Raw genomic sequence first — 15,910 nt, 5'->3', positions numbered from 1 at the left:
TAATTAGCTTTACTTGGATAGAAGTGATTGTATGACATATATAATATACTGCAGTATATTGCTACTACCGTAGCTATTAAACTGGAGTGACTTTATAGATCACCAGTATTAAAGTTCAAAATAAGATATTATATTTTTGGTGAGCATTTCGATTGGAATTCATATTGTCTCTAATATTTATTATATTATTATTTAAGAATTACTTCTAATTTGAATAAATTATTACTTACTTTGGGCTGTTTTAAAATCGGCAAAATTCCATATAAATTCACCAATAAAATATCCTTCTTCCCTAAGGTGATCGAAAGCTTTGAAATGCTTAGACAATATTTCAACTTGATACTCTTCTGACCAAACAAATTCAGGTTCCTATAATTAAATATTTGAATAAGTTAACAAAATATTGCCTTGAGGATGTGATGGATATAAAATTTGATTATTTCGCGCATGTATATATTTTATATATATATATATATATATATATACAGTGCTGGATTTACAGTAGGGGCAATCGGGGCTACTGCCCAGGGCGGCAAATTTTTGGGGGCGGCAAAATTTGGATAGTGAGAAAAAAATTCTATACGACATAATCAACTTTTTTAACAACATTTTTTATTTAAAGAAATCTAATTAACAAAACATAATACGATTGCAATGCAAAATTTGGGTTGAAATAAACGTTAACTAAAAATTATTATTTTGCCTTGCCTCCCTCTCCGAACGTAAATTATCAAATTGGTTAATAAGTTATCAAATTTGGCAGGTTGGCTAATATAAAGATCCGTAAACAAGCTGAAAGTTTAAGAAAAATATGTTCTTCAGTTCTCCAGCCCTCTTAAAATATACGTGTTTGTGCACTTCTAAGCTTATAGCGTCGAAAAAAAACTATTGACTCATGGCATTGTGCCTTAAGACAAGTTACTGAAACATCCCGTACTGAAAATTACATTTTATAAAGAGCTTTGAATTTTATTGAAAAATGAAAAAAAAACGGCTAAAACACATTTTTTGTATTTCGAAATTTTTCGAAAACTATGAACTCTTTGCAAAGCAATCGCGCTGCGTAGCTGTTTCAGAGAAAAAGTATCGAAACTCAATTACCATTTTTCGTAATTGCCTGTACCAAAAGCTAATCAGCACGTCTCCCCATCAATACAAATCTAATATTTTTTAATTATTCAAGTCGATTTCGAGAACACGGATCAACCGATTTATGATTCAATTCCTATTGATAAGGAGACGTGCTGATTAGTTAGTGGCCAAGGCAGGTCCAACTGTTTTGAAGATACGGGTCAAAATGCCAAAAATGATAATTCAGTTTTTGAGAAAAAAGCGTCCAATAACATTCGAAAAAATTTACAGAATAAATAACTGCTTAAATTTGTGGGGGGCAGGATTAGCGGTTTCGATGATCTAATAAAAAAATTAGAAAAAGAAACATTTGGCGGACAGAAGTGTTCATAAGACATATGCACATTAAATTATTTTAACATATTAAATAATTAAAATATTTTAAAGATATTATAATAACAAGTATAAATTTTGTTTACATTTATATAAGTTCTGTAACATTGTTTATCAATTACGCGCTTCTATATTTTGTCCCACGCAGCTGAAGCAGCGCGATTGCTTTAAAAAAAAGTTCGAAAATTCGTAAAATTTCAGGGATGGGGCGGCATTTTTGTCAGTGCCCCTGGGCGCCAAATTTCTAAATCCGGCCCTGTATATATATATATATATATATATATATATATATACATATATATATATATACACTAGCTGACCCGGCAAACGTTGTTTTGCCATCAAAAATATTTTGCAGTGGTTATTATTTGAACAACATGGATCAACCTGGATCCAATACCATTGATCAAAATTTACCTTAAAATTTATATTTAAAAAAAATTAAAGTTTAGCATAAATTTATACAATTTATCATAAATAATCAAGTGATAATTTTACTTATAAAAGTATTCGATTCAATTTGGTTGTGAAGATTTTCTATTAGTGTCTTTATTTTTCAATTTCTAACCAGCGATATTTAAATTATATATATGTATTATATATTTAAATTTTATTCAAAATACACTTCTAAATAATTCCCGTTTTAATTACAAATAATTATAATATATAACATTCTAAGCAAATTTGCTATTAACTAATTAAAACACCATCTATATTACTTTCAACATACATATATTTCATAAACACGATTATGCAAACAAACAATTAACTGCATAATATTTTCCTAAAATTAAATATCACAATATATAAAAAATACATACAATATAAATAATTTATTACTATTTATAAATAATTTATTACTAATGTATGCAATCATTATTCTAATGTCAAATATTCATACGTTTCAACATCTAACATTCCATATTGCTGTATCAGATATTCTCATTGAATTATTATTACTCAATAATGAATGCTTTTATAAATGTAGTTTAAAACTAATTGATGCACGATATTCTTGACCAAATCCTCTTTGGTCAACATATAATTACCCGTGCAAAAAACATTGATTTTCTAATTCAAGTTCAAAAACGGGCATTGTTTGTCCCTAAGCTTTGGTGATAGTCATCGCAAATGCCAATCATATCAGAAATTGTAACCTCTTGAATGGTATCGCGCAATCTGATGGTATCGTAGGAATCCATGGTATCAGAAACACTTCTCATTTAAAACTTCCTTGCAGCATTTCTTGCAACATTCCATATAGCTGTATCAGATATTTCCATTCAATTAATATTACTCAACAATGAATGCTTTTATAAATGCAGTTTAAAATTAATTGATGTACGATATTTTTGACCAAATCCTCTTTGGTCAACATATAATTACCTGTGCAAAAAACATTGATTTTCTAATTCAAGTCCAAAAACGGGCATTGTTTGTCCCTGAGCCTTGGTGCTGGTCATTGCAAATGCCAATCATATCAGAAATTGTAACCTCTTAAATGGTATCGTGCAATCTGATGGTATCGTAGGAATCCATGGTATAAGAAAAATTACTTCTTATTTAAAACTTCCTTGCAGCACAAGCCTTCTGTTTTGTTTCTAAAGTTCATTGCTTTGTTCATTACCATAAATGATGCTCGTGTTAATGTAGAGCATATTTGTTGCCTTCGTAAATCTTGGGCTGTAATATTAACACAATCTGTTGCAGGCTGTAATATTAACACATTTTATTCATTGTAGTTTTCTGCTTAATAAATTTACTATCAAACACTTACTAAGTTTTAATACTTACTTGGTTATTTCTCTTTCTTGGTATATATGAACATACATACCATGAATCGTAATATTCTCTGCAAAAACTTTTCTTTCAATAAGCAGAATTATTTTCAAGTAAATTTGATTTCATAAACGATTCCATTAATAAACATCAATAATCATCAATAACCTCACTTTACACTTTTTTACCATTAATAAACGTCAATAATGATCAATAACCTCACTTTACACATGCATGCTTCTTTATCATGTTACCAACCGTAGAATCATAGAAACACATCGAATCGCTCGTGCATTCGTTGCTCTATGGTCTTTGTTCTAGAGTGGTAGATTTTCGACAAAACTCAAACTATGGTAAAATGTCAAAATGTTTTTTAATTAAGGTAAACGTACACTATTCCGGGATAGTACATTATTACGGGAGTTTTTCATTTTGATCGCAAAATAAGAAAACAGTCGGTGAATAATAATTTTAAACAATACCACATAAACTATAATTCGAATCTCATCAAATAAGCACGATTTTCCATTTTAAATATTAGTTTTTAAAACCATATAGAGCTTCTGAACGCATCAGTCATAACCTAATCGCCATTACGTACAGTCCTGTTTGTTATGCGCCGACACCCTTACATTTTTACCGTCGCATTTATGGCTCTATGCGCATACTCATTACTTATCTATGGACTCTACATCCCTTATTGAGTTCCAATCTACCTTCTATGGACCCTATATTTCCGCCTAGACAGAGGACCCCTACAAGAAAACACTAGGCCCAGTCTCTTTCCATCTGTACGTCAAGACACACATAACCCTATAGTAAACTTTAATGAAACTTTGTATAATTAATCCTGTAATAAATTTAAAAAAACTTGTGGTGTGTTTAAAAATATCAAATTACCTTCATCGCTAAAGGCAAATATATAACATTGGTGGCAGCTTGTGAGATGAACTGAAAAATAGGCCTGAATGTAAGGTAATATTTTGTAAATTTTACAAAATTAAAAAAAAAACCCATCGACGTCACAAAATAAGCGAAGGAAGTATTCCGTATCGGACACAAGGATCGGACAGAAACGTATAGCGTGGAAAGCTTGTATCGGACGGCCCAGGTATCGGACACAAGCCGCAGACATCCACAGCGTATTCGAAGTTCTTTTGGCCCGAATTCCGTCATTACGGCATAATACACTAAAAGGAACGCATTTTGGACGCCATTACAGGACAGTACCTTATACATATTTTATTAGAGTTATTATACGGTCATTACCAAATTTTAGACATTCTATTTCTTTCTATATTTATCATAATATAAATTTTCATGTTATTTCCATATTTTTCTATATCAAAGTTTCCATATTTAATTATTTCCATATTTCCATGTTTTAATTAGTAAAATTTAATTGTAACTAGTGTGTGATATTTTACTACATATTCTATATTCCATTTCAATTACTATTTCTACTATTTCCAAATTAATCACACTAATTGCAATTATATTTTTATTATTATACTATATTTTACTATATCCTACTATTTTAAGTATTTCCATATCTTGTTTTCTAAATCTAGAATATAGCTGTGTTTTGTGTGTGAAAGTATCATATTTACTAAATCTACCATTTCTTACAAGTTACTATTTCTATTTTCTATGTCCTATTTGATCACACATTTTACAACTATATTCTTAATATTTACTATATTCAAAATCAATATTTACAATATTCAAAGCAAATTCTAATTCTACTATATCTTAATTACCATTTTCATTCATCATTAAAATTTATACTATTTATAGATTATTGATTGTGATATAGTGTAAAATTACTACATTTCACTATTTCATTATACTATATTTTACTATTTCATTACACTATATCTACTAAATCATTATACTATGTTACTATTTCCAATTAACCACACTGTTCATAATTATTTTTTATTATTACTATTTTTTTCAAATTAATTTAAACAATTTTACTAATCTCATGTTAAATGTGTAGGTTAATATATTGAATGTACAACAAAGTGAACCAGCAGAGCTTCGAGTACACAAATCAGAGTATCATTAGCAGATCCATCGAGTCAATTTTTGAAAATTATTCTACGAGTCGAATTTTATTACAAGTTATTCCACATTAATCTTGGTATAAGGTAACCTATGTATATATTAATTGAATTCAGTTTATCCTATTCCAATTCTCCTTATTTCTTCCTAAAATTTTTATAAATCTATATATACTTATAATAAGATATTATCATGACACGAGTTTTTGTTGCTGGTAAAAGTATAGTCACTTTAGAGACAGATGACGTTTTCGAATTTATCGATTTTGTTAATAGTAGTCACTATGTTTTTAGTATTTTACATCCTGATGAACATCCTAAATTATTACAATATATTATTTATATAAAAATAGCGGGTCGTAATATTTGGCATGTTGAGCACAGAAAGTTTGACACGTTCCCAGAGCTCACAGAGTACTTTGTAAATTGGGTGATGGATAGAAGGAAAATTAACAAATATAAACATTTATTGACTCCCTTTCCAGAACCTCAACCTAATATCCCAAAACATGCTGACATAGATGAATTTAATGACGATGAAGAAGTTTCGGTTTTAGAACAGGAAATAACATACGAGCAAGCTGACGTTAAAGAACAAATTCAAATTTTATCATTCGCAAAGATTTTAGAACCTCCTACAACATTTGAAGCACAGACTATAATTGATGACGAAAACGCAACTGCTATTTTAGACAATTCATGCACTTCCACTTCTAATTCTACTAATCAAATTTTACCAAATCCTACACAAATAACTATTCCAAATCCTTCACACGTAACTATACCAAATTCTACACAAGCAACTATACCAAATTCTATACAAGTTACTACACCAAATCCTACACAAATAATGATTCCAAATCCCAAACAAATTTTAATAAATCAAATTCAGTTTTTACCAAATTCAATACAAATTCTACACCATCCTACACAAATAATTATTCCAAATCTGACAAATATAATTATACCAAATTTTAAACAAATTTTAACAAATCAAACCCTAATTCTACACAATTCCACAAAAATGATTATACCAAATCCTAAACAAGTTTTACCAATTTCCAATTCCATACAATTACGAAATTCTATACCGACTTTACTAAATCATAACAGAACCCTGCCAAATCCTAATATATCAAGACCATATTTTAGACATCTACCAATTTCATTCATGTCCAATTCATATTTAAAATTTATTCCTAAAATTATTCCAAAGTTATCAAACTTTAATTTTAATATTTTCAATATTCATTCATTTATAAAAATTCAAATTTTACTACCATTATGCCATAATTTGTTTATTTCTAGATTTTTAATAAACAATTACAATCTCTACTTTGGCAGAAAATCTAAAATAAAATTAAAAAACGTTTTAGCCAAATTTTTTTTTTTTTTTTTTTTTTTTTTTATTTTAATAATTTTTACAACTGTCCTGAAACGGACAACAAGTAAAATATTTGACATGAAACTGAAGGCGTTGGCAAAATACAAATCATCTGACCATTGCCAGTGATTTGTCGAATGGTCTCATCTATTGTTGATTAGTGCAGAAGAAATTTTCTTTTTAATCGGGCCCTGGTAGAGTTGATTTGAAGTTTTCTCGCGAGCAAGTTCGGGTGGTCAGCTAGGCGATTTCTATATTTGTGTGAGTAAGCGATTATTTCATCCTTAACTGTGCTGGTGCCTGAGTCTTTGTGTATTAACCAATTTGGAACATACTTTGGTGCTTTCAGAATTTCTTTTAATAACTTGTTTTGAAATCTTTGAATTATTAAAGCGTTTGAGTTGGAAGTTGATCCCCATAGCTGTATGCCGTATGTCCAAATTGGTTTGATGATGGCTTTATAGAGGTAAATTTTATTATGAGTGTCAAGTTTTGATTTTCGTCCAAGGAGCCAATGATATCTTCTTCTGGTTTCTTCAAGCTGCTTTCTCTTTTTCTTAATGTGTTCTTTCCAGGTTAGTCTCTTATCCAGGTGTAAACCTAGATATTTGACTGTATCTGCTTGGTCTATAACTTCGTCATTAAGTCTTACTGCAGGACATGTCCCTTTGCAAAGAGTGAAAGTGATGTGTTTTGACTTGCTGCTGTTAACTTCTATTCTCCACAAGCTTAACCATTTTTGTATCACGTCAAGATGATCCTGGAGCATTTTTGATGTGATTATGGGATCTTCATGTGTTGCCATTATGCCTGTGTCGTCTGCATATGTTGCTGTCAAAATGTCTTCTTTCTGTGGTAGGTCCGCAGTGTATATGAGGTATAATAGTGGCCCAATGACACTACCTTGAGGCACACCAGATCTGACAGGATGTAATGAAGATGTTTCACCCCTTACACTAACAAAGAATGTTCTACCTTCCAGGTAGGACTTTATTATTAGGTATATATCAATCGGCAATGCATTTTTTATTTTGTAAAGTAGGCCGGGATGCCACACCTTATCAAATGCCTGACTAATATCGAGGAAAACAGCTGAACAGTAGTTCTTGTTTTGGTAAGCCTTGTTTATATTGTCGACAATTCTATGAATTTGCTCTGGTGTGCCATGTTTTTCTAAAAATCCAAATTGATGCTCAGGGATAACTTTGCTATCATAAATAAATGGTTTTATTTTACTAATTAAGACCTTTTCAAATATTTTGGATAACGTTGGAAGAAAAACTAATTGGTCTATAACTTTGGACTTCATTCGGATTTTTACCAGGCTTCGGAATAATTATGATTTTAGCAATTTTCCATTGATCGGGATATGATTTAAGTCTTATTATACCGTTAAACAGGATTGTTATGAAACGGTAGGCTTTGTAGGGAAGCTCTTTAAGTATATTAATATTAATGTTGTCTACGCCAGGTGCTTTTGCAGATTTTGCCCTTCGGATTTCATTTGTAATTTCTGGAACTTTGATAATGATGTTTGATGAAAAATTTGACTGAACTTCTTTCAAAGAATCAAAAATAAATTTTTCTTCTTGTTCCGAGGATTTTGAAGAATTTGGTGTAAAAACTTCCTTGAAGTAAGCCGAGAAATATTCTGCTTTTTCTAAATCACTGCGTGCCCAAGTGTTATCCAGTTTTCTAATTGGAGGTATAGTAATGGCAGGTCGTTTTAAGTTTTTTGTGGCTTTCCAAATCGAATGATCTGATATTGTTAAATGGGATAGAAAGTCTTGAAATTGGTCGTTTTTGAACGTTGTTATCTGTTGTTTAATCAATTTAGACATTCTGTTCAACTGCGTTTTGTCTTGTGGAGATCTGGTTAGCTGCCATCTTTTTCTTAGCCTCCTTTTCTCTGCAATAAGAGCTTTGGTGTCTATGGAGCAAGTGTGGATTTTCTTTTTAATTTGTGGGGGGGTACTTTTTCTAGCTGCATCTATTACAATTGCACTAAATTTATCAACAGCATTTTTCAGGTCATGTTTGTTTTTCAATGGTATATTACAGTTAAGATTTTGCTCTATAATGTTTCGGAATAATTCCCAGTTTGTATACTTGTTAGTTAAAAAATCATTTTTCTTGTCTTCTAAAATTTTTGTACTGTATGTGACTATTATCGGTGTGTGGTCAGAACTTAGATCAAGACAAGATTTAGCCTGAATGTGTTCATTTGCTATACCTTTCAGGACGCAGAAATCCAATAGATCAGGTAATTTGCGCAGATCACTCGGCCAGTATGTGGGCTCGCCAGTAGATAGGGTCGTTAGCCCGTGTTTCTGGACGGTTTTATGAAGTTCGTTGCCCCTTGGATTTGCCAATCGAGATCCCCAAAAGGTATGCTTCGCGTTGAAGTCTCCTCCCGCGATGAATTTTCTCTGAAGTGTTCCGAAAAATTTTTCAAATTGTTCACAGGTGATCTTGTGTTTTGGTGGACAGTAAATTGCAGATATTGTTAAATTTTCAGTTTGTTGTTGAATCGTTAGTGATGTGGCTTGTATAAAATGCTCATTGACAGATTTGTTTTGGTAATGTTTGATGTTTTTTCTTATTATTATAGCAGTTCCACCGTGAGCTGTTCCATCCGGATGATTAGTGTTGTAAAAATTATAATTGTTTAATTTGAAATAGTTTAAGTTTGTAAAGTGGGTTTCTGAGATCAACATAATATCTATTTTGTATTCTATTAAAAATATTTCTAATTCTTGCCTATGTTGAGCAAGACCATTGGCATTCCAGATTCCAATTATTAATGAGTTACTATTCATTTTAATTTTGAAGCGACGGTGGTTAGTAAATTTAGTATGATACTAATTTGGCCTACTAAATCCTTTATCATAGTTTTTAGCTCAGCAATGTCGGAATTAGCTTGTTGCTGGTTGCAGACATTTGGATCTGGCATAATTTGATCTATTGGGTTTGTGGCTTGCGCGTACGATTTATTAGATTGAACATATGACGGTCTGTTTATAGTATTTTCTGTTGGATAATATCTGGTGCGAATTGGGGGAAATCTTTGAGCAAATAATTGTTTGTATTCCTTACAACCTTTGTAGTTGGCTGGGTGATTTTCATTACAAAGTACGCATTTGACGTTTTTGTTGATGCGATCTGTCCATTCGCATTTTTTACTGGGATGATCGCCAGCACATTTCACACATCTTGCGTCTCTGAAACAATACGATTTAGTGTGACCATAACGTTGACATTTTGTACACTGTACAATTTCTCTTGTTGGATTTTTGGGCTCAATTTTAACTTTAATTCTATTCAAAAATTCTATGTTGTAGATGTCTTTGTTGTTAATGTTTTGTTCCAATTCTACCATAAACATATGCAGTGGAGTACGAGTAAATCTGTGCTTGATGTTGGCTATATACACAACTTTGTGTCCATGAGATTCAATTTCATTTTTGATGTCTTTTATATCGGTGCTGAAGTGAATATTTCTAATGACTACTTTAAATGTTCGGTTGGTCTTGCTTTGAAAAGAGTGCATCTGTGTGTTTCTAATTTTTAAAAGGTTCAAAATTTTGTTATATAGCTGTGCAGAACTCAACTGTATTCTGACTTGATCTGTACCAACAATTTTGTTAGTATAGTTACCTTTGGCGTGTGTTTCTAGTAAAATTGACAAAGGTCTGATGTCTTTAACATCATGGACAAAAATTGGCGGTGGTTTTGATACTACTTCTTTCTCTGTTGGCTCTTGAACTTCATTTAAAATTTCAAAGGAATTGCTGGTTAATGTAGGGTTTAACCAATACTCTGCAGGTTTATTTGCTTTATGTTTTTTGTACTTAACCTCAATCCATTCTTCGAAGCTCATGACTTTTGATCCTTGTTTGGAGGTCGATGGTTGTTGGTTGTGTGAAATTGACACAGGATGAACATTATCTAAACAAGATGAAGAATCGTTCAAAACTGAGTTTTCTGATGGGGTCCGGGTCTGCTTAGTTGGATTTTCTATATGAATTTTCACGCTTTTCCGAGGCATCGGTTTTGGAATAGTTTGTTCAATATCCATATTTTCTTGACAATTAATCGAATTTCCGTTCAAATTATTTGATAAATTGGGACGTAATTTTTCTGTGGTTTGATCCGAACATGTTTGCAAATCTTCATGTAATATATTATTTGTTTTAGTAAGAGAAAGTTTGTTCATTGTGCCCCCATAAGGGTGGCACAAAAATGTGTAATGTCAACACACTAATTACTATACAAGTTAAGTACACTGTTATAAGAAATATCACTTATTTAATGTTTGTAAAAACTACATTAATTTCGTACTTTGATTATGGTTTACATACACAGTATAATAATTTGACGCGAGAGCATTCACTTTCACACGTCCGTCCGCGTCGAGGGTTCGACTTGAACTGTTTTAGCCAAATATGAGTTTCTTTTGAAATTCTCTACTAAATTTAAATTTATCAACATTTCTAGATCATTATTCATTAAAATTTTAATTTTCAAATTTTTAAAGTTATATTTAATTTCCTTTGATTTTTAATAAATTCTATTCGTTTATTTAAATCCTTCTATCCATCTAAACTTTTGTTTCGAGAACCAATTCCTTACAATTTTGTATCGAGAACCCTTCGATAAACCTGATATCCATAATTTCCACATCAAAAAATTAAATTTTTATTATTCACTTGACATTTTGCTAAATTTCAAAAGCCCAATTGTTATATTCTAAATTTTTTGAAATTGATTATTACAATTTTTATTTTATCAAGTCTAAGCTATCGACTGAATTTCTATCGAAGAGATTATCGACTGGAGGGCAATAAAAAATTATTCAATATATGAAGAATTTCTCATATTTTTATTATTCTATTTTAGTATAAATATCAAAACATTAAATTGTTCTTTTAAAGAAATTAATTAAAGTAATAATAATTTCACTTTTTCTACAAATTTAATATTCTACGTTTATATAATTTTGTGTCAAGATAGTTCTATTTTCAATACTACTTCAATATCTATGAAACCTATGACCATTTCCTAACTCACACTGAATTTAATAAATATTATATTGGTTCCCATTTTTATAATTATCTAACAAAATTTCAGTTTTTATAACAAAAATAACTTTTTCCTCGTCTGTTAATTATACTATGCTTTGTGGAAAGAAATCTTTGAAAGTTCATGTAAATAGGATAAAACCTTTTATACAATGATTATAATTCTATTTAAAACTAGCTGACCCGACAGACTTCGTCCTGTCAAAAAAATCTATCAAATCGGTTCTGATTGGTCTGTTGATCTTTTAAGGTTCTGAGTCTACATCAAAAGATTTTTTATGTGCCGTCGTGCATTCATCCCAAACGATCAATAGTTGCCTCGTCTTATAGGAGGCAATATTAAAATATTGTGTCACATGCAATAACTTTTTATTCATAGGTAGATAACAAAACACTACAAACAAAACAAAAGCACACTCAGTAGAGTATAAAAGAAAATGCAGGAAAAGCACCACCGGCAAGGGCGGCAAATGGACATTGACATTGATTTTTTTAATCTTATATGACTTGAAGTCAAATTCTTTAACGCCATACCAATTTTATCGCCTGCCGAAAGTAAAGCAAAAGAAATAATATCGAGAAGCCGACTACGATTATTTGTATTAGTTAGAAAAGGGCTGTTCTTAGGGTTTTCCCGACGATTATTCGAATTTTTTTCGCCGTAAGAACCATCCTTGGACATTAACGAACATTTAAAAAAAAAGATTGGCCAAATTGGTTCAGGCGTTGTTGAGTTATGCGCTTACCAACACATTTTGCGATCCATTTTTATATATAAGAAGATGTATATTATTTTCTATTCTTATATGTGTTAATTTTGATTCTATTTTCTTTCTTATTTCTATTGTTAATGATTGATTTTATACTAATTTTCATTTCTACATTGTACTAGTTTTAAGCATTGATTTTGGAATATTTAGTCTTAAGTTTTGTTTTAATTCATAAATATCATTTTCTTGATCATTTTCATTGTATTAACATATTATTGATTTCCATTTTTCTATGTGTCATTTCTATGTCCTTTGTGAAAATGTTCTTTTCTTTTACTATGTATTTTGTTTCTATATTATGTTTTTCGATTATAGTTCATAATTTATTGTAAAATGTCTGAATTTGGTAATGAACTATAATCTCCTGAAGGGGGAAGGTATGTTATGCGCCGACACCCTTACATTTTTACCGTCGCATTTATGGCTCTATGTGCATACTCATTACTTATCTATGGACTCTACATCCCTTGAGTTCCAATCTACCTTCTATGGACCTTATATTTCCGCCTAGACAGAGGACCCCTACAAGAAAACACTAGGCCCAGTCTCTTTCCATCTGTACGTCAAGACACACATAACCCTATAGTAAACTTTAGTGAAACTTTGTATAATTAATCCTGTAATAAATTTATAAAAACTTGTGGTGTGTTTAAAAATATCAAATTACCTTCATCGCTAAAGGCAAATATATAACATGTTGTTAGTTAGGTTAATGTGACGCTACAATTGCTTAAGATTTTTATGTGACACTGGTAAGCTTATTCAATATAAATTTGTGATATTATTGTTAAGAATTAATAAGTGATAAGTTTTATAGTTAAATCGAGCAAATATGTTTTAAGAAAGTGTCAATTTTGTGACTCCCGTAATTAAGTTCACACAATTGAGGCATTGAACGTAATTCCGCGAGTGTCACGCAATTAGGAAAAGTAGACCTGAATTATTTTAGTCTTTTATTCTCAATTATGCTTAAATTTAGTGGTGTTTTTGGTGTTACTAAGTTTGGTAATGACCACAGAATATTGTGACCTAATTACGGTATATGTTTTTTTTAATTTTTAACCCTAATAATTGAGTTTGAAATTACTATTCTTTAGCAAGAAAATATATGATTTTTTTTACTTACTTCCATTATTCCCATATACATAAAATATGGTAGTAATGAGAGAATCAGATGTTTCTTTTATTTCATCTACGATAAATCATTTGTGTAATGTCAAAGCTTATAGAAATAGGGCAAAACCCGTAGTGCACTTGTTTTCTATCAATGACGCGGGTATGTGTGTATGTATGCAGCGAATTAGGGACATATTCGTAAATACGGTAGTTGTATGTATTTACGGTGTAAATGTATGCTTCGAGCGCTATCACGGAATAGTGTACAACGACTCCCGGCATTAAGTTCATGAACCGAATTTTATCACGGAATTAGAGACAAACGCGTGGTTCACCAAAATGCCGATTATTTCTATAAATGACGTTCTACGGCGAAAAATCTTGTTTTATAATAATCTCAAAGGTCTAATTAATAGAATATAACAGATTTAGTTCGTCCACTTTCCTATTTTCTCTAAAATTCGTCTTTAAAGTCAAACGTTTCTTAACATCCCGTAATATGGTACGTTTACCTTAATTAATATAAAATTTTGGCTATTAATTGAGATTTTTAATATACCCTATGTCCTAAATGGGATCCATATATACACGGTGAGCCAAACAAATTTTAAATCGGTTCAGTATTTTAGACGTTCACAGTGGATGTAAGGTGTGACACTAAATTTATATATATTAAGATACATATATAAAAGAAAACCCGACGAACTCCGTTTCGCCACCAGATGGTTTCGTGAGAAAGATGAAGAAATGTTTTGTTTGTTTTATATTTGAAAAGGAAAAATTTGATTTTATTACATAACAGTAATGAATTTATTTCGATTACAAAAATGAAGTGTTTTTTAGTTGAACTTCTCTAAGTAAATGAAAGTGAATCCGCCAATTATCCGTTTCATTGAAGTGCTCTTTGGTAAACCACATTTTTAACCTCCCGAAGGAGAAGTTTATGTTTTCATCAAAAAATTCGAATCGCTAATTTTATGTTTTCTAGACTTTTCAAGCCATTCGTAATCGAATGAGACCAAATTTAGAAAAAGTATGTGTGTGTGAGAACAGATTTTTTGCCGTAAATCGACGTTTTCTCAAAAACGGCTGAACCGATTACAAAAATTTAAAAACCATTCGATGTACCTCTTGTGCGACGATCGGCCAAGCCGTTCCTTTATAAATCGCAGAAAAATGAAAAATTCTGAATCGATTTTGAAAATTCAAAAACCGTTCGAAAGATATTGGTTGGGAATCGTGCTGATTAGTTTTTGGTAGAGATCGACCGGGCCGTTTTCTTGTAATAAGGTGTTAAAATTTTTTTTTCGTCGATTTTTATTATAATTTTTTTGACGATAGATACCATAGTCTTCTAGATCAGGGATCGGCAAGCTTTTAACTGTGCTGTGCCAATCCACTCTACCAATATGATTCAGGGTGCCGTTTTAATTCTGAAATATATAACCAGGTTCTAGGGGAGATGAATTATAACCAAATTTATCTCTTAAACATTTTTATTAACTAGTGGAGTGCATGGCATCGTGCCTTAAAGCAAATTGCTAGAACTTTCCGTGCCAAAATTAAAAATCTTGGTACTGAACCCAAAAAAAATACACAAGATTTGCACACATTATTAAAATTTCTATAAAATATCCGATAATTTGATTTACATATGTCCAATAAACATTTTTGACCGCTAAATGACATTTTTTTTAACTTATTTTTATTGAGAGTCCATAACAGCTGGACATGCCTTCCCAAAAATTTACAGTTGTTCATCTTGTAAATACGAGTAAAATGTTTTTTGAATTATTAAAATCGGACCCTCCGTTCACTTAAAAACTGAGTTACCGATTTTGGCACTTTTTGCCCCGTGTCTTCGGAACGGCTTGACCTGCCTTCGTCAAAAACTAAACAGCACGACTCTTTATCAATACAAATCAAATGTTTTTTGAATTATTCAAATCGGTTGATCGGTGTTCCCGAAGTCGTGGACAAAAATTCGTATCCGCACACACACATACATCAATTTTTTCTAAGGTATGCCAAAATGTTATGATAAACCTTTGAAACGTAAAAATATATAAAAATTTTCATTTCCGATTTTTTTGCGATTACTATAACTTACCCTACGGGAAGTTAACAAATAACATAAAATTCTAACATAAACTAAATAACATTAATGCGAAACTTGTCCCTACACATTTTTGGTTAAGGGGGTATTCTACTGTAGAAGCATGAATTTTGGCCGGTTTTTGAAGCGCTGTA

The 15,910-nt window shown here is 31.0% G+C and overlaps 1 protein-coding gene across 1 annotated transcript in view; it reads right to left on the bottom strand.

The window, feature by feature from the left end:
- Positions 1-230: 230 nt before the first annotated feature.
- LOC113371439 (beta-glucuronidase) overlaps positions 231-15,910 on the bottom strand; it is a gene marked incomplete at its 3' end in the record, with an annotated part of 608,953 nt that continues 593,273 nt past the window's right edge. Inside the window, 1 exon segment of the mRNA XM_026612065.1 lies at positions 231-369. Within this exon segment, the coding sequence (XP_026467850.1) occupies positions 231-369 (139 nt within the window).

Source organism: Ctenocephalides felis, unplaced genomic scaffold, assembly GCF_003426905.1.
Source record: "Ctenocephalides felis isolate EL2017-DRISC unplaced genomic scaffold, ASM342690v1 CF-g0.4_SCAFFOLD_01492, whole genome shotgun sequence".
Classification (NCBI taxonomy): Eukaryota; Metazoa; Arthropoda; class Insecta; order Siphonaptera; family Pulicidae; genus Ctenocephalides; species Ctenocephalides felis.
This window is presented reverse-complemented; position numbering and strand designations above follow the sequence as displayed.